Source organism: Dioscorea cayenensis, chromosome 14, assembly GCF_009730915.1.
Source record: "Dioscorea cayenensis subsp. rotundata cultivar TDr96_F1 chromosome 14, TDr96_F1_v2_PseudoChromosome.rev07_lg8_w22 25.fasta, whole genome shotgun sequence".
In the NCBI taxonomy this organism is placed as follows: domain Eukaryota; kingdom Viridiplantae; phylum Streptophyta; class Magnoliopsida; order Dioscoreales; family Dioscoreaceae; genus Dioscorea; species Dioscorea cayenensis.
The window spans coordinates 11,150,680-11,171,576 of record NC_052484.1 but is presented as its reverse complement, the minus strand read 5'-3'; the positions used below and the strand labels follow the sequence as shown (position 1 = coordinate 11,171,576).

At 32.3% G+C, this 20,897-nt stretch overlaps 1 protein-coding gene across 1 annotated transcript; it reads right to left on the bottom strand.

Annotated features, from left to right (window-relative positions):
- Nucleotides 1-5,537: 5,537 nt before the first annotated feature.
- Nucleotides 5,538-7,584, bottom strand: LOC120275395. The gene is made up of 3 exons (XM_039281949.1): nt 7,084-7,584; nt 6,080-6,265; nt 5,538-5,951 (listed from the first exon to the last, which is right to left on the bottom strand). The coding sequence occupies exons 1-3, from the start codon at nt 7,582-7,584 to the stop codon at nt 5,667-5,669; spliced, it is 972 nt and encodes a 323-aa protein (XP_039137883.1). The 3' UTR covers nt 5,538-5,666.
- Between the last annotated feature and the right edge of the window lie 13,313 nt (nt 7,585-20,897).

The window sequence follows — 20,897 nt, the reverse complement described above, 5'->3', positions numbered from 1 at the left end:
AAATCTACAATGGTAAGTAATTAGTACAAAGTAGGACGGTCAAACCTACACCGTTAGTAATTAGCACAAAGTAGGACTGTCAAACCTGCACCGGTTAATAATTACCACAAAGTAGGACAATGAAAAGTGCACCGGTCAGTACTTAGCACAAAGTAGATCAGTTAAACCTGCACCGGTCAATAATTGGTATAAAGTAATTTTGTAAAACTTGTATCGGTAATTAATTAGGACAAAGTAGGACTGTCAAACCTGCACCTGTCAGTGATTAGCACAAAGTACGTCTGTCAATCCTGCACCGCTCAGAAATTAGTTCAAAGTAAGTTGGTCAAACCTACTCTGATTAGTAATTAGCATAAAGTAGCATAGTCAAACTTGCACCTGTCAGTAATTAGTACAAAGTATGTCGGTCAAACCTGCACCGGTCAGTAATTAACACAAAGTAAGACGGTCAAACATGCATCGGTCAGTACTTAGCACAAAGTAGGTCGGTCAAACCTGCATCGGTCAGTAATTAGTACAAAGTAGGTCACTCAAACCTCCACCAGTCAGTAATTAGTATAAAGTAGATCGGTTAAAGCTACACCAATCAGTGATTAGCATAAAATATGTCGGTCAAATCTGCAACACTTAGTGATTAGCACAAAGTAGGACAGTCAAACCTGCACCAGTGAGCACAAAGTAAGCCGGTCAAACTTGCACCAGTCAGCACAAAGTACGCCGGTCAAACCTGCACTACTCAATAATTGGGACAAAGTAGGATAGTTAAACCTCGCACTGATCAAAGACAAAAGTACGCCCGATCAAACCTCGCACCGCTCGATGATTAGGACAAAGTATGACGATCAAACCTGCACTCGCTTAGTACTTAGCACAAAAATAGGGTTGGTCAAACCTGCAATGTTCATAAATGAAATTTTTCAAAAATTCGACTCTTTATATAAACCAACATTAGTAGCCCATTTTCACTCTTGCACACTATTTACTGACTCACTCACCATACTTCTTCTTCTTGTCTTCAACAATGGCAGAGACTTCACTTGTATTGGTTTACTACAATGGTTCAATCATTGCTAGTGAAGACATAATTATATTTTCATCGGAGGATCAATCATATTTTTATGTCGAAGACGACATCTCTAATGAAAATTTAAAGAGATCCATTGAAGAAAGCATTGAGACTGCTGACAACCAAGGAGTTTCATGTATCAAATACCAGCTCCCAATTTCTTTAGGATCCGGTAAGATTTGCTATCGGTCATTCAAATTGCGTAATGACCGAGATGTTCGGATGTTGTTCGACTGCCACAAAAGAAATCCAAATATTCGCATTATTGAATTGTATGTGGAGTTCAGCGCTACAACTTTCGAGGGTGCTCCTTCCCAACAACAAACCGCCCCAGATGATGAAGTTCAACGCAATTTGAGATGGGAGAGGATTTCATCACCATGCCAAGTTAATGAACCTGAACGGCTCTCTACGGAGTGAAGGCACAAGATGATCCACCACCCAATAATTATTTTACTAATTCACAACATCTACAAGGCGGAACAAGTTCTTTTCATGACACTCATGAAACCGAATTCGGTCAGTATGACCGATTTAGTGGAGACGATGAGGACGACGATGGTGACAGCTTTGGGGAAGACACTGAAGCAAGTGTTGATGATATTCAGTTAGAAGAATGCAATCTTGAAGATGTTCCAATGACTGGCCATAATTTCATGATGGCACCAATGGAGCCTCCAGCACATATGCGAACCCTTGATTTGGAAGCAATGTCCGCACAAGAATTTCCGAAGTACCCTTTATTGTATGCCGACACATTAAGTGGAGCAACGACAAATGGATATCTTCATGTAGGCATGAGGTTTCGAAGCAAAGATGATGCTGTGACCACAATTAAGCATTACTGCTTACTTAAATATGTCGAATACAAAGTTATTGAGTCTGATTTGACTCGATACTCCGGTAAATGTAAGTCATATGGCGATGGGTGCAATTGGAGGGTTCGCACATCCTACAACAAGAAGAGACAGCTTTGGGAAATTACAAAGTACACTGGGCCTCACACGTGTTCATCAGCAATGATCTCGCAGGATCATTCGAAGTTGGATTCAAACGTGATTTTTGTCTCACCGCATGTAAGGTGGAATGTGTGTGTTTCAGTCCGCCATCTCTCCACTAATGCGCTCACAAGAGCGGCATCAATTCGGAAATTAAGAATTTAAGCCGCATGATAGAACCCGGCTTCTCTTAAAACACCTATGATTTATGGAGGAGGCTCTGCGATAGACACATGTCTATACCTAAGAATCCGATCAGGCTGTAGAAAGTTATAAATTAATCAATTTCATATTAAATGGAAAAATAAAATAGGTTGACTTGAAAAAATATAAGACACAAAAAAATCATAAATCCGAACATATGCCATCGAAAAATTAAATATAATTGAAGATAAACCATAAACATTGGTGTGCTAATAATATACTAGGTTATCTAAATAAACATGCTTCAGCCATAATATAACAATTATTAATACAATAAAAAATAAACCTAATAATATTCTAGGTTATCTAAAATAATGACTTATTACAACTATTAATAAAAAAAATAGCCTAATAATATATTAGGTTATCTAAATAAACATGCTTCAAGGTTAATATAACAATTATTAATACAATAATTAATTATGACATAGTAAAATTATTCATAAAACCTAATGACATAATACAATTATTAATAATAAACAAAATTACCTAAAAATGTAGTGGGTTATCTAATTAAACATGATTGGGGTGCTAATAAGATAATTATTAATACGATTAATAATTATGACATAATATAATCATTAATATAAAATAATGACTTAATACAATTATTGATAAAAAATAACCGAATAATATACTAAGTTATCTAAATAAACATTCTTCGAGATTAATATAACAATTATTAATACAATAATTAATTATGACATAATAAAATTATTCATAAAACCTAATGGCATCATACGATTATTAATAATAAAAAAATTACCCTAAAAATATAGTTGGTTATCTAATTAAATATGATTGGGGTGCTAATAAGATAATTATTAATACGATTAATAATTATGATATAATACAATCATTAATATAAAATAATGACTTAATACAATTATTAATAAAAAATAACCAAATAATATACTAGGTTATCTAAGTAAACATGCTTCGAGGTTAACAATTATTAATACAATAATTAATTATGACGTAATACGATTATTAATAAAAACTTATCCTAAATATATAGTGCGTTATCTAATTAAACATGTTTCGGCCGCTAATAAGATAATTATTAATACGATTAATAATTATGACATAAAAAATTATTATGTGAAACTAATGTCTTAATATAATTATTAATAAATAATTAATTTCAATGTTATCTAAGTATACAAAAATATTACCTTTTCAGACAAAATTGATAAAATGTGATCACTCTGTAATCTTAAGAACGCCATCGAAAATTATCAACAAAAATCCCGTACACGTGTAAGTAGAAAACACCTGCATAATTAGAACTTGAAATAAGATTAAAATAGGAGAAAATGAAAATGGAGGGGAGATAGTATGAAGTGGGAAATGGGTATTATATAAAATAATAATAATAATAATAATAATAATAATAATAATAAAATAATTTAACGGATAAATTTATATCCGTTACTAAAGTGGCTATTACTCAGTATTGTTTTTTTTTGCTTTTTAATAAAAACATCGGTGAAGAAGCCAATGAGTGAAGAATATTTTAAAAAGTTAACAGCAACCAAGGAGAGCATCATCCGTTTGACTTTTTTAAAATAAAAAAAAAAGGGAAAAGGGGAGTTACTCTCCAGTTTTCCTTTTTATTTATTAAGAAAATTTAAAACATTTTGAAAACATGAGAGTTTCTCCAGTTTTCATAATTTTTTAATTAAAAAAAATGAAAACAGGAGAAACTCTCCCGTTTTCTATATTCTAAAATAAAAAAATAAAAATAAAACTGAAAAATAGGGAAAGTTTTAACGTTTTCCACCAACCTGTATATTTTCGTGAATAATCCCAAACACACGTAATTTAGTAAATATTTTTTTTTGTAATATTTTAAAAGAAAAGCCCTCTACTTTATTTTAATTAATCTGCGATTTAATTTAGAGAAAAATACATTGTTGGGTATAAAGTGCTTTCGTATTTTTTTCTTTGCTTTTTTGTTTTTCAGTCCCTCAAAATTTTTAAAACTTGTAAAAATTTTAAATTCATGGTTTATATATATGGTTTATATATATATATATATATATATATTGGATTTTCAATGCTGGATATTATTTTGCCAATTATTTTTCATAATTTATTAATTCTAAGGAATAAGTTATATTTTACTAATTAATTTATATTAAAAAATAAGTTAAATAATTTATAGAAATTAGTGAGTTAATTAATTAATTTATGTATCCTAATTAGTTTTCATTAACATCCTATTATCTAAAATATATTTAATATTTATAAGATAAATTATTATATTGTTTAAATTTATTGTATTAACTGATTATTTATGACGTTTGATTTTTTTTAATTAATTATAATTTTTAATATAAACCTCAAAATGAATTTTATAATAGTATTATAATTTAGTCTTGTTCTACTAAAAATTAAAATAAAAAAATTCAAGTAATATTTATCAAGGTTTTCAAACCCTCGCCAGACTGGTTGATCTAACCTTATTGATCTAGAACCATTCTTAAGAATAATGTTTGAGTGAAAATTCTAGTTTGGAAAAACCCAAGAGTGAATTACGTAGTAACTTAGCTAATTGGACTAATGAACCAGTGACCTGGCAAAATTTTTGGTTTGGGTTTGCATTGTATTTTTTTAATTATCTACTATACATTATTTAGGAAAATATTTGTTAAGATCCATTGTTTTAATTACACCTTGACTTTTCCTTTGAATTCTCAAAAAAAAAATAAATAAATAAATAAATAAATAAGAATTTGTTCTTTAATTTTCTTCATTTTAATTTAAGCCCTAAATTTGTGATCAGTTGACCGGCAAGTATAGTAAACAAAACAAAAAATAAAAAAAATTGAAGAACTCTTAACTAATTTATAGTTTTTTTTTAACACCAAGGATGTGTGCAAGCATGAAATTTCCACACTTAACACACCTTCTGTCTTCATTCAACATAAGTCGAAATTCGAATTTACAATTCGGATTTGTGGTTTTAGTGAAACACGAGCAAACCTGGATGACAATAAACCCAATAAGTTGATGTAGTGATCAATTTGTGATTGAATATTGAATTGGATTTACTTATAATTAATTAAAAAAAAAAGACTGAAATGTAATTACTCTTTTTACTAAAAATATTTAACTAAACCTTTTTTTTTTATTAAAGAATATTTTAAATAAATTGATTTCCATCCCACCACACCCCAGATCCTTCCAGCCCATACCATCCCAACAAACACCACAATCACATGCACCAACTTTCTCAACAAAACTCAGCTACACCATTCAAAAACCACACGGATTCCATATACAACTTCCCCACTACAGTACCTTCATTAAAATAACATCAAAACCCACTACTAAACAATAATAATAACAATCAAAAGTAACAAAAGCATTACTCCAAGTGCTTTAGTTCTCCATCAGTCATGGTACCGGCAAACATAATGTAAAGGTTTGCCAAGACGAGTCTCTTTAAGCACAAATGAGCACCAAACATGGCGATAAAACTTGCTCTTAACTAACTCCCCAAGAACATTAGCTCTTGCGCGCACCACCAGCGTCAAATTGAGCGGCACCTCCACCAATGCCTCACCTCCCCCTCGGCTGCTCAGTGTCGACCCACCGCCGTACAACGGCACTTGCATCCCTTTCACTGCCACGGTCACCACCCGCCCACTTTTCCTTGATTCATAGAACTCTTCCATCTATAAATGTTTTTAATTAAACATAACATTTAATTAAATATTTGTCTTGGAATGTGCTCAATCATAAAGTTTTTGAAAGATGTGAGAAACATGCAAAAGAATAAGAATTAATAAATGAAATTGTTTACTTGGCCGGAGGCAATCTTGAGGTCATAATAGTAAAGTTGTAGAGGGGTGGAGGACACGTGGACGCCGAAGAAGGTAGCAGGGTTGTGAAACGAAATCTTGACCGTTGATTTAATGGACAACATTTTTGTTGGTACGCCTGTTAAGTCCACCCCGGCCTGCACTTTGTAGCTTTCTATCACAACACTCTGCCCAATAAACCAAAAGCATGATTACCATCACTCTTTCAAAAACTATTCAGTCAAATCTGTGTCTCCTTTCAAAAAAATTTCCACCACCATCATGACACTTTCAAATATTTATATATTTTTATTAATAAAAATTAATGTAATATTCTACGTGAGTGTATCTGAACCAATGGTTTGCGTTGCGAACACACCTACTTAATTTAAAAAAAAATAACAATTAACTTTTAAACAACAAAATGAAATAAATAAAAATAAATACTTTTTACATATATAAATAATAGAAGAAAAAAAAATGCAGTGAGATGAAGTCTGAATGAGCTTATGCTAAAAATGCTACATTATTAAAAGGCAACAATGAATTTAACATAATGTTACACCCTTTCTTTTCTAATAAACCCATGTAAATGTAAATATGAAAAACTATACACATATATATGTATATACTTCAAATTTTTAACTTGAGAAAACCAACAAAAGTATTTATTTCACAAAAGATAAAAAAAAAAAAAAGAAAATACTAATTAAAAAATAAAATAAAATGTTTGGAGTCTAGATTAGAAAAATATAAATTAGCTTATGCCGAAAATGGTATATTAATAAAAGGCAACAATGAATTTAAAATAATGCTATACCATTCCTTTCATATGCCCATGTGAATGTAAATATTAAAAACTGTAGATATATATATATATATACACACACACATTTCAAATTTTTAACTTGAAAAAAACAACAAAACTATTTATTTTACAAAAGGTTAAAAAAAAGAAAAAGAAAATACTAATTAAAAAAAAAAAAAGAAAGGTTTGGGATCTGACCTTGATGGAAATGCGGGGCTTGTAAGGCTGGCTAGCTGCCCAAAGAATGAGGGAGAAGAGAGAGAAAAGGAAGACAAAGCCAAGAATGAAGAGAAGAACATAACATTTGGCCGGCAAAGGAGAGTCATAATAATCACCATCATCACCGGCATCATTAAGATGAGAATGGGAAGAAGATGAAGAAGGGTAGTGAGGAGAGAAATGTGGGAGTTTGTGCCAATGAGGAGCAGCAGATATGTGTTTGAGTGAGGCGGAGAAGCGAGTGGTGGAGCTGGACTCACGTGAGTGGTCAAGGATTGGAGAGGAAGAGATGGCAAAACGGTGGTGATGGTGATGGGGTGGGGAAGTGGGTGGAGAGGAAGCAGGGAGAGAGAGTTTATCAATGTCAGGGTGAGAAGGGCTGAGGACAAAGTAGGGGGGATGGTGGTGAGAAGGAGGAGGAGAATGGGGTGGAGTGGAGAGGACAAGGCTTGTGACTTCTGAGTCTGTTTTGGTGTGCATGTTTTTAGTGTGGGTGGAGGAAGGATTGAAGAAGGGATGGATGGGTGTTTTTGGTTTGGTGAGAATGGTTTTTAATGGTAAGGTAATAAAAAGGTGAGGGTAAAATAGAGGATGAGGGATTTTAATCATTTTATTGAGTGGGTTTGGATTTATTTATTTATTTATTTATTTATTTTTGGGTTTGTTTCCATATATTAGATGTGAAGAATGGTGAGAATTTGTAAAATTGGTTTTGTATTTTTAGTAATTTTGAATTTTGTAAAGTAAATTTTTATATTTTTAATAAATATTTAATTTTAAGATATATTTTTTTTAAAAAAAATAAAGTATAGGCTTGGAAGGAGTAGGAGTATATATATATTATTTTATGTTTGTGGAATTATCATATTTTGTTTATAAAAAGAATAAAATTTGTGTTTCTTAAAATTAGATGCCTTCTCATTGATCTCCTTATTTACTGAAAGAAACATTGGATGTTTATTGGATCGGTTCTTCACCTTTTTTTTTTTTAGTGGGTGAAAATTTTAAGCCATTATTTGCGGGACACTTGGTGACAGCAATGTGGTTTTAATTATGCCACTCTTAAATTGAGTACAATTGAGGTTCTAGTAACCAAAGTCTCTTGGAGCAACATTAACTCAGATAAATCGATTTTGATTACTTCTTTGCATATACTTAGTCAATCTTTTGAAAGCTCAATGGGAATATGTGTTGTGTGCATCTTTTTGTGTGTGGAGCAGAATAAAGAGTCTATGCAGGGCATAGCATGTGGGTCAATCTGAAAAAGTATATTGGAATGTTAAAAAATATTTTTTTTTGATTGCCCTAGCTTTCTAGTATATAATAGAGAAAACTAGAGTGTTAGGTTGATCAATAGATTAAAAATGATTTAACAAAGAAAACCTTGGTTGTGAGTTTTGAGAGACATGAGTTTATCCTTGTAATCTTGTTCTTCATCATAATAAAATCCTATAGAAGGAACAATGGAGGTAGCTCTCACATTAAGGATGAACAGCTATAAATCTATGTGTGTGTTAGCAAGTTCGATGTTATAGATGTTGCATTCTAAAGAATGTAAATAGAAGATTATCATTATGGCCAAAAAAATGCACCTACATCCATTGGGGAAGAAGCCAAAGGTGATGAGTAAAGGTGACTGAAATCTCCTTGATAGATAAATGTTTGGTGTCATTTGATTAATATTATCTAAAAATATAACAAATAACTTAGCAAAGGAGAAAGACCATTGTTGGGTTAATTAAGGTTTTGTCTAACATCTATGAAAAGCCCTATTGTAAATAACAAGACTCATCTTATGAAGAAGATATTTAATTTGAAGATGATGGAAGTTGCTCGAGCACTATAAGAAAAATTACTTTTTGCTAGGATCATTAACATCTCAGACATGGTAAAATCTCGGACATAAATGTAGAAATAATGATAGAAAATGGTAAAATCAAGGAATGGAAGAAGCATGCTTGAACCTAGTAGAGGAATTCAATGCTAGAATTGTTGCACAGCTGGTCATATAAAAATATAAAAAAAATTGCAAAGCACACAGAAAGAAAAAGATTGTAAATGGTGTTAGTGAGTGAAGAGGTACAAGATTTGTTACTTTTGTCAGTTGATAGCTCTATTGACCCTTGGGTTTGAGGAACCCCTTTGCATACCACATTGTCCTGTTATCTTGCTAGTAATTACAAAGTGGCATATTTAGCTAGTGAAAAACCCTTGGACATCGTGAGTAATTTTCCTTTAAAGATATCAAACAAATCTATTTGGAAAATCAAAAAATAAAGACATGTACAAAACTTGATGCTTAATTTAATTTCAGTCGAACAAGTTGATGGTGAAGGTCATAATGTGACTTTCATCGGTAGTACTAGAAAAGTAACTAAAGACACCATGGTTATTATTCAAGGAAATAAAACTAGAGCTCTTTTCACAACTTCCTGTAATATATATATATATATATAGTTGCTAATGTTGATGCTAATGCCTAATTGAATTTGTGACACAATAGACTTGGATATATGAGTGAGAAAGAAATGAAGGTACTTTTGTCAAGTGGAAGTTACCAGACTTACAATCTGTCAAGCACAACCTATGTGAAGGCTATATTTATGGGGAAAACTGAAAAAAAATAGTTAGTTTGCGAAACCTGAAAGAAAATCAAAGTGACAAAAGGTAGGGTTGGTTTATACCAACATTTTTAAACTCGGACTAAACATTGCATCTTTCAAAGCTCCAGGTCTCGGGTTTTTTTTTTTTTTAAATAAGGTGGATAAACCACTAATTTATTAAAAAAAGTAATATAGGGAAGTACAATGTACAATAATAGTAGCGAGAAAAAAAACTAGAAAGAGGTCTCGGGTTAGATGATTCAATGTTTTTAATAAATCTAAGACTTTTGTCTATATTAAAATTTAAAATATTTTTTATTTATAATTGAATCTATAAGATAGAACTATAGAAAAAAGAAACTCTCTTTGTTGTCTTGGGTTAGGGTTCTTGCTTTTGTTTTGTTTTTTTATTGACAATATGGAAATACTATAATTAGCCCTTATTTTATATTAAAAAGGTATATTAAGATAAAGTTGAATGGTAATTTAGTTAGAAAGACTTTGATCTGTGAGGTCAAAGAAACCCGTTCAGGTCAATAGTTTAAATAGGGCTTAAGTTGGGTCAAATGGGTTTTATCGACTCAACATCTTAAATGATTTAAAGAGTGAACTGGCTCAATTTATGCCCCAAGTTACCTAGTTGAACACTCTGGTCTAAGTTTAAAAACTATGGTTCATTTGGATTTATAGGGCCTTAATCCTATTACATCACACTTAGAGGTTCAAGTTGTTCAACATACTATATGAGCTTTATAGATGATTCAACTAGAAATGTATGAATAGGTCTTTTAAAGAGTAAATTTGATATTTCAATGTCTCTAAAAAGTGGATAATCAAGTTAGAAAATGAGACGAATCTAAAGGTAAAATGCCTAAAATTATTCATGGAAAACCTTAATAGAATGATGTAGTTGAAAGGATGAATAAAATTCTCAATGAATGTGTTAGGAGTTTGAGATTTCACTTTGACTTACTTCAGATGTTTTAGGCTAACACTAGTTAAAATTGATGCATGTATGATTAGTATAATACCCAAAGTAGTCCCTCTCCATTAGTATATTGGAATTTTCTCTCTATTAGTCAAGATGACCATAATTTGAATAGTACTTGATAGGAGACTTGTATGTATTTTAAGCATTTAAATATAATTGAAGACATCATTTCTTTATGATAACTTAGATGAAAGTTAAAATCTACAAATTGAAACCATAGGGTTTTGAAGTACAAGGAAAAAAAATGAAGCGCAAAATTCAAAAAAATCTATATAGCTTAAAGCATGCTCCAAGACAATGGTTTAACAAGTTTGATGGGTTTTCCAAGATGTAGGCAAATCATTATTGTTTTGTGATAAGGTTTGACAACTCCTATATTATTCTATTTTTGTATGCCGATAATATGTTCATTGTTGGAGCTTGCATAGAGGAGAATAATACAATGAACGGGATGCTACCAAGGAAGCTTTTAATGAAGGATTTAGTGGTTGCAAAACAAATCCTTGGGACGAGAATTACTAGAGATAGGTGAATGGGGTTTTGAAGGTGTCATATAAAGCGTATGTGAATGAGGTGCTTAGCAAATTATATATGGATAGATCAAAATCCGTGAGCACTCCTTTGACGATCACTTTAACTAATTAAGGAGTAATCACTTTTGATAGAGCAGGAGAAAGTGTGTGTAGCGAAACTACCTTATGCTTATGCTATTAGAAGCCTCATGTATATTATGATGTGCAAGTGACTAGACATAATGCATGCAATGTGACATGTGGGTAGATTACTATGTAATCCTGGAAAATAATAGTGGGAGGTAATGAAGTGGATTATCAAATAATTACAAGACTATGTTTATTCTAACATGGTTGGATAAGAAAGAGTATTATCAAATATGTATATACCTTATTAACTAGGTTTCAAGGCTACAAAAGATGGTTGCACTTTCAACTATTGAAACAAAGTATATTGTGATGGCAAATGCCAGTAAAGGGGTTAGTATGGTTGCGATCTTTCTTGGAGGAAATGTGTTACAAACATAATGAGGGTGTTTTGTGTTACAAATATAATAGGGGTCGCCCCCCTTGCCGCCCGCGGCCCCCCTCTCCCTTCTCTCTTTCTCCCTTTTACCACACTCTCTCTCTCCTGCCGCTCCCATGCCCCTCGCCCACCCTCTCTCTCTCTTCCCCTCTCTTTCTCTCTCTAATTAGTTTTTATTCTCTCTTCCTCTCTCTATTTCTCTCTTAAATTAGTTTTTATTCTCTTTCTTCCCCTCTCTCTCTAATTAGTTTTTTATTCTCTTTCTTCCGCCCCTATCTCTCTCTTTCTAAGTTTTTTATTTTTATTTCTTAAAATCATCTCTCTCTATTGGTTTTTATTTTTATTTTTTTAAAAATTAATTTTTTTACAAATTAATAGATATAGTCTAAAACAATCAAAAGGGTTTATAGCATAATAATATTTGACAAGATCTCTAGTTCAAAACTTATTAAAAACAATAAAGATAACAACTCGGTTGTGGGTGTGGGTTTATAGCCCAAACTCTTCATCCCCGGTTGAAAGTGCGTGGATTAAATAATTAAATTTCATCCCGTGCACACACCCAAATCTATACAGCACTTGTTACTTTTGTTAAAAAAAAAAGAATCTAAAACATAATATTTTTTTAAAAAAATATTATCAAAAATTTATTATTTGATTTATTAATATTTTATAAATTACTTTGTGTAGCATTTTTTTTAACTCTATGTTTTAGATTTTAATTTTTTTTACAAATTAATTTATATAATATATAAAATTACATTTTTAGTAGAGCTTTTTAAATATCTAATTTTTATAAACCAAACTATAAATTATCATATAAATAATTTTAAAAATATAAAATTTTTAATTAGTTAATTTATTTTTATTTTTTTTCTAATTCGCCCCCCTAACCTTTAACTTCTAGCTTCGCCACTGGCAACAGATAAGGTATGGATAGGATATGCCAAAACCTTTATCCATGCCCGTAACCCCTACTCCATACCCGTTCCTTTACTCGTACCCTTCAGGATAAAAAAAAACCATACCCTTACCCTTACCCGCAGGGTACCCGCTAACCGTTGTTCAAATTATCAAATTAAATTTAAATAATAATAATAATAAATTAATTATACTCCTTCCGTTTCTTTTTATCTATCTTAAACCCATGTTCCGTTTTATCTGTCATTTTTTAATATCAAGAAGCATTTATTATTATTTTTTTTCAAAAATTACCCTAACACTTTATTCAATTTTTTTTTGGAATTAAATATGAGAGAGAAATATGAACATATAAATTAGGGGTAATTTTGGAAAGAGAACAAATTTTTTATAAAAATTTGTGAAATAACTAAATTTATTGGTATGTGAGATTTGATTATTCACGACAGATAAAAAGGAAAGGAGGGAGTACATTACATTACAATCTTTAAACACATGTCCATAAATTCAAAATTACAAGTTGATATATATTTGTTTATCTTAAATTATATAATCACATAAAAATAATGTCTATTTAGGACTCAATGGTAACTTTACTTTTTGTTTTGTTCATGTTTAACTATCTTGGTTTTTATTTTAAATTTTTTCATATATCTACTATTTATATTTTATATAGGTTTAAATTTTATAAATATCTAGTAAGATTTTGAATATAAAAAACATCATAAGTAATTCTTATAAGTTATATCCAATTAATTTTGTATTAATTAATTAATTATTATAACATTATTTTTTTATATTTGTTTATTTTTTAATTTAATTATGATTCTTAATATATATCTAAAATTCAATTTTGATAATATTATCAAATATAAATATAAAAATTAAATAATATTTAAAATAATATATTAAGAGAAAATTTGAAGTATAGTTTTCAAATTAATCACCATGAAAATAGATATTGGGTAAATTTTGGGTAAATATTTAGTTTAATAATATATATATATATATATATATATATATATATATATATATGAGAGGGTAAGGGTATGGGTACGGGTTTTACCATTACTCTCTTCAACTGGTAAGGGTAAGGGTACGGGTAGGGTAGGGGCATACCCTTACCCGACCCGTATCCGTTCAAAAACTGACGGATAATACACTTATCCGAACCTATACCTGGTCAAAAAAAATATTACTCTCTTTGACCCAATACTGATACGATACAAATTGCCATCTCCATCCACATTTCTCTCTTTCAAAAAACATCATAGACAAGAAGAATGGGATACGCCATTGGATTCCTTAGCCTACTCCCAAGTAGGACATCAAAAGCCACAATGTGGGTATCAACATCTCTCAGGCTTCTATCATAATAACATGATTTTTAATTAAAAAAAGTTGTCATGCATGCGTTGCAAGGAATAAAGAATAAATAATAAATAATAAACCATAAACAAATATTCTTAAGTGAACCACTATTTAAAATCAAGATTACAAATTATTAGTAAGATAAGATTATTTACCACTATAGACATGTATTAAAAAGTCCAAGAAGGTTTCTAATTTGTTTATTCACTTTTAATTTATTTTATATAAAAGTCTAGGATTCAAAATATCAAAACTGAGTAAATAAAAAAAATGAAAAATAAAAGAATATTTGCTGAATAAACCCTTACATATTTTAAAGATTAAAATTATTGTATTGTATCTAGCCTTTAATATATATATATATATATATCTATATATATTTGTGTGGGAATGGGAATGGGATGAGCATTGGTTGCACGGATATTAATGTAGTGGAGAATTGGGGCAAGGTTCTTGACAGGCAAATAGGACTGCTTTTGTCTGTACCGTACGTCAGAGAGACAGAGAACCGTTCGCTTCGGATGGAACACCACCATTTTGTATCACATGACCATCATTCTGACAGATATTTATCTTTTACAATAAATATGCTTGTTTTGTTTAATCTAGGATAAAATTGTGTCTATTTTTTTAATTATATATCAAAATAAGTATTTATTAGATTAATTATCAAAATGCACACAAAGTATAATGAAATTTTATATTTATAATCTTATAAATTTTTTAAATTAATTTTTTTTACAACTCTATTTAAATTTGACAATGGTTTTTTTTTATATAATATTTTACATTTTAGTCCTTATAATTTTTTTAAATTAAATTTTTTCTCACAACCCTATTTAAAATTTACAATAGTTTTTTAATATAATATTTTACGTTTAAGTCCTTATATATTTTTTTTAATTTAAATTCTTTCTAACATATATCATTTGTAATAAAAAAAAGCTGATATCATACTCTAAACGGATGAAAATAATAATATATATTATAAAAAGATTACGACGATCACATATTACGAACGATTACTTGGACTAGTTGCATTGGGACAATTCTGACGACTATCACAATCAGAAATAGGGCTGTGAGAAAAAATTTTAATTTAAAAAAATTATAAGAACTAAAACGTAAAATATTATATAAAAACCATTGTAAAATTTAAATAGAGTTGTGAAAAAAAATTAATTTAAAAAATTTGTAGGGTTGTAAATGTAAAATTTCATATAAAAAACTATTATAAAATTAAAAAGAAAATTTAAATATAACCCATGTGCAAAAAAGTACCATGCAAGTACACTCCATGGTACTTTTTGAGCATTTTGGTAATTAATCTAAAAGATACTTATTTTGGTATATAATTAAAAAAATTGTAATATTTAAAAAAAAAGCCTAAAATTGTGGAGACACAGTTTTTTTTAAAATAAGTTTATTAATTTTTTAATATGAGATTATTATAATTTTAACTCGAAGAAAACAATTATCATTAACTAAAAATAAATTTTTAACTTAAAATATCAGTTTTGTTCAGCATTTATTAAAAAACCAAATGCATTATTGGTCTTTATATCATGAGGTAAATAATATTTTGAATATTTGTATTTTACAAAAAGACATTGTTACTCATAGGATCAATTTGATATGCATATGAGAACAAAATAAGAGTATAACACAATACAAATGGCTATAGGATAACATAATTATTTGTAATGTTCTATATTTGATTTTCAATGAACAACATAAATTTTTTTTATTTTATTCACTGTTTGTTTTGTACGTGTACTAGATACAAAAATTGTAAAATTAGTGTAAACCTATATATTGCCTTTTTACAACCCTCTAGCTTCACCAATTTAGGTCATCAAATTAGATGGCCAGAAGGCTTTGTTTATTTCTAGGAGAGTTTATTTACTTTGTTCATTGACCAAGCAGTTGTTGTGTGCAGTTCAATTACCATGCTAGAAGAAAGGAGATGAGAAAAGAGAGTGAGGAAGAAGATTTTTGGGAAGAGGAGCAGGGCGAACCCACTAGAGACCCAGGGATGTGCACAAGCCTCGGTGGAACAAGTGGGGACGAGGCCGCCCTCACGTGGGCGCTGGAACCACTCGTACACAACCACTATTCACAACTCCCAGAAATGTGCCCTCAGCCGAGAATCGAACTCTCACCACTCGGTGAGAGCTCTATCGGCGACCCGTGTACCAATAGACTCGTGTACCAGAGAGAGGAAGAAGATGAACTAAAGGAGGAAAACGATAAGATGGAAGGAGAGCAAGGAAAGTAGAACAAAATGATTCAATGCCCCTTCCTTATATAATATTCATTACATATATGGTTCTTCTTAACAAACTTGAGACAAGGATTGCAGTAAAAAATCTCCGAGGCATTAAAACAAATACCTCATATGGCAATACAATCCACTCACAGATCATTCCACTAAATGACCGTTCCATTTAATCACATATTAACTTCTATGAACAACATACTAACAAACTCAATTACCTAATTAGACCATAACAAAGTAAATGAATTTGCTCGCAGAGTTGTGCTTGTGTTAGCAGGTAGTTCACTTGGGCTTGCATTAATTGCCTTACCCTGGAAACATCCTTGTCTTCAAGGATATAACTAATCATGGACTGTGATTTGTGGTAGCTTGGATGACTCCAATGGAAAAAGTAACTAGTCAAGCCAATCCAAAAGCAAAGAGCATGACCAACAACACAACTGTTTTAGGTATTTTCACCCTTTGTGGCCCATGCAGCACTTGCCCAAGATAAGTCAGCCTTCCCAAGGTTATCCCAAAAAAAACTAAGTAAGAATGCAAGATGAATGCAAGGGAGAAAGGAGATAAGAGAGAAAAGTATATCTCTCTATTGACTTTAAAAGAATGTGTTACAATCAAGCCTCAAGGCAAAGATCATACTCTCCCTTCCAAGGGTTCCCAGGGTCTCATATATGAGGGCATTGAAAAATGGTTAAGTCCCAAAGGCCATCCCATGTCCCTACTAACAACAAGGATGAAGGATACTATGCTATCCCTATGCATACCAGTCCTTATAGTGCCATCTTGATTCCAGTCAGACTTTACAGTGCCGTCCTATTGCATAAGCAGGATGTTTGTCCCACCTGCTTTGACATAGGGCCATGCTTGTGAATGACTAGGGTCAAGGTGCCGACTGCTAGCCTTTGCCTGCCAAGCTTACCTTGGTTACATAAACCTGTTCCTAGCTCGATGCTAGTGCCTCTTGGTCAGCCAACCTGTGATGCACGCTACTCAGTTAGCCTCGACCAAGCGCTTGCACCAGCTCCTAAGTTCCTTTGTGGGGTGTGGTGCTGGCCTGCCGTGCATGTCTATTTCTGTGGACTTGCCTTGCCTGCATGCCTGCCTGCCTGCATGGACTTGCCTTGCCTTGCCTACCGCACCACGATCATCCGATCAGTCGTGCATCCTCAATCATGCCTTAAGATCTTGGTTATTTGGGATGCCATTCCTGCTTATACCTGAGTGTCGTGCCTAACAATATAGGTCATATACCTTGCCCTCAAGGAATAACCCTTTCCATGACCATCCCTTAACCAAGTGGCCTGACCACACCCGTGCTAAGGGTGGGTACTATATGACCCATCATAAACATCCCCCATGGAAATGCCCAATGTCCTCGTGTACGAGGAGTTAAGAAATTATTAAATTAACCCTTCAAATTGCCACAAAGTGGTATTTTTTTCCCAACTTACCTCTGACTCTAGAATGCCTTTCAATTAGAACAAGAAGTCCTCCGGTTCTTCTTGCTCTGCACTTCCATCTTCCAACTAAGGATTTTTTTTTGTCACTCAAGTGAATTTCTTGCATAATATTGGGGGCGCCTGCTCAAACTAGTTCCACTTCAGGTGATGGGGGTTATCATGGCAGAGTTTGAGGAAGTTTACATAGAAGGTTGTGTGCAACCTTTCTAGAAAGTTAAGTCGATAAACTACATTCCCTATCTTTTAGATGATCTCAAAGGGCCCATCATAGCTAGATCAGTCCCTTCTGCACATTTTTTCAGTGCAATTTCTTCCATAGTTGTGGTCTCAAATTCAGCTACACTCGATCATCCACCTTAAATTCCAAGTGTCTTCTCCCTTAGTTGACATATTTCCTCATAAGCCGAGAGGCCTTAGATAGTTTATCTCTTGCTTTTCATCATCTTTGGGTGGGGAGGGGGAGTGGGGAGGGGGCAAGAGGCTAGTAGCCATTTGTTGGTTCAAATGGGCTCTAGCCATTGGTTGAGGAATGATATAGGTAATATGAGAATCGAGTAGAGTCAAGCAAATCAAGCCATTGATGAGTGTATAATTGTTCCTTATGTTATATCATTTTGTACACTTATTAAGCATGTATTATAGTTATATTTTGAAATTCGATGTTAAACATAGTGTAGTTTGCATTCTCAGGTTTCAGGAAGTGCTTAAAAATGAGAGAGAGAGAGAGAGAGAGAGAGAGAGAGAGAGAGAGAGAAGAAGCATTCTAGAGCCAAAATGATGAAGATAGAGCTCTTTCCGCATCAATCAACTAAGGATATGCCAAATGAATTCGCTTACGGGCACCTTATGGCCATGCTTATGGCTATAAGCCTCTTCTAGAGAATCTTGTGGGCATGTTTATGCGCGTAGGGAGGAGCATAAAGATATTCAAAGTAACTTACGGGCAGGACTTACACTTGTAAGCTGGATCATAAAGATCATCCAGAGGAGCCTACGAGCAATGTATACACCTGCAAAGGCTGTCGCAAGAGGCATACAAAGAAGCTTATGGTCCAGTGTTTACGATCGTAAACTGGACCAAAATATTATTTAGAAGACTTTACAGACAGGACTTATGATCATAAGTGATCGCATAAGGCTCGTGGCCCATCATCCCCAGGTTCTTACGACCACATCCTTATGCTCATAAAGAGCATGTATGTCACGCCCCATCTTGCAATACTGACAAATGACAACTGCCGCAACAACCCGAGCAGGGACACATACCAGCCAACCATCGAGCCACCGTAATGCTAAAAAATACCTGGGAACAACGTTGAACAATATAACCAAGTTCAAAATAAATAAATGTAAAGAACACAAAGATACATAGAGGAATCAACAACACCATAATATGATAATAGAGTTCAATGAAACATGCTCATCACAAATAAAACAAGGTTTCCAAGAAGCTAGAGGAGTATATAAACCATGCACATAGAGTTTCAAACACACTAGTGGATCCATGTTTTTATACAATAGAACATGTTCAAGAAGAAAATACATAAGACCAGGAATAAGAAGGATAAATAAGACAGTGCCTAGCATTCTATCTTGCCATAATTCTACTAGCTATTAGAGCTTGAAAGGGAGGAAGAAGGTGAGTAACGAAAGTTACTCAGTGAATGGGTTAGCACAATTCTAAAATAATATCAAAACAAATCAATATACTAATAGCCAAGTTTTTTAAATCATAAATATAGTCTTCAAACATTTCAACATTTAAAACAATATATACATATAGAATGGGGAACAATACTATTCAAAACCAAAATATAGGTTTTCACAAGTATGTTCATAGCCTCAAAACATTTCTTCATGTGTATAACAAATAGTTAAACATACTTCTCAAAATGGGCATAAACACCAACTTGATCAAATTAAGTTGCCAACATTAACAAATAATCAATTGAAATAAAACAAATGGTTCACGATTCAACAATCCAATTCAAGAAATCATGGTTTTGTAGAAACTGGAAGATAATAGCATTCTTAAATCCAATAAACTAAAAACTTCGCTACCGCTGCGACTAAGTACAAAGCCGTCAAGTTCTTCATATCTTTGACGTTGGCCCACTGAGACCCCATGTGGTGACATCCAGGATCTCGGTGAAATACCTCTTTGGGAATTCTTTCCGCCTCCCAAAATAGGAAATATAAATGGAACCCCCTCACACCCGGTCTATAAGCTGGCCGTGAGTGTTCCATTACTGCAGGTTGGACTTAAATTCTAATCACCATCAAAACCACCATGTCAAGAACATTAAGGTTGTAACCCCACTTTCATGTATATGTTCAAGACCTATAGGTGTCCAAATAATACAATATAAGTGCAACATGACTAGGACAAACTTTAAATTTCCGGAATGAAAATTTTTTCATAAATGTCGATGCCAAAAGCATGTTATTATATATAAAGTTTTATAAATCATTTCAACTCCAATATACGAGTATAGTCATAAACATTTTTGTTTAAATATCAAGAGTTTCATATATATATATATATATATTAATGAATACAACGGAAGCTACTTTCCAAACAGATCAAATGACCAATTTAATGTGATAAAACCTTGGAATACTTTCGAATCAGTCAATGAAGATCGTTAGATAATATTCTACTTGAAAAACCCATTAACAACTTGGGCGAGAAAAACCACACACAAACTACTCCTTTGCCAGCTCCTTGCCTCGCAATGAGCCCTCACCACCTAACCAACCAAACACGCACACACATAGACAAGCAACAAACAAGAGTTAAACAAAAGAAAACAAGAATGAAACCCTAAGCTTAACAATTCAATACAACCTCAACAAGACCTAGGGTTGACTCACAACTAGGTTCTAGGGTTTCCAAAGGGTGTTTGGCTTTAATCTGAAGCAAAAAAAGCAAGAAAACAAGCAAGGCTTACTTGAGCCATAGTAATGCTATAATAACTCCGGTTTTCCAACTCCAGCGAGATTCATGGATCCAACAAATCATGAAGGGAAATTGAGTGTAAACACTCATCTCAAGCTTCTAGCACTAAACAAACAAGAAATGAGAACAAGAAATAGAACAAAAACCCTAGATCTATCATATTCACACCAAG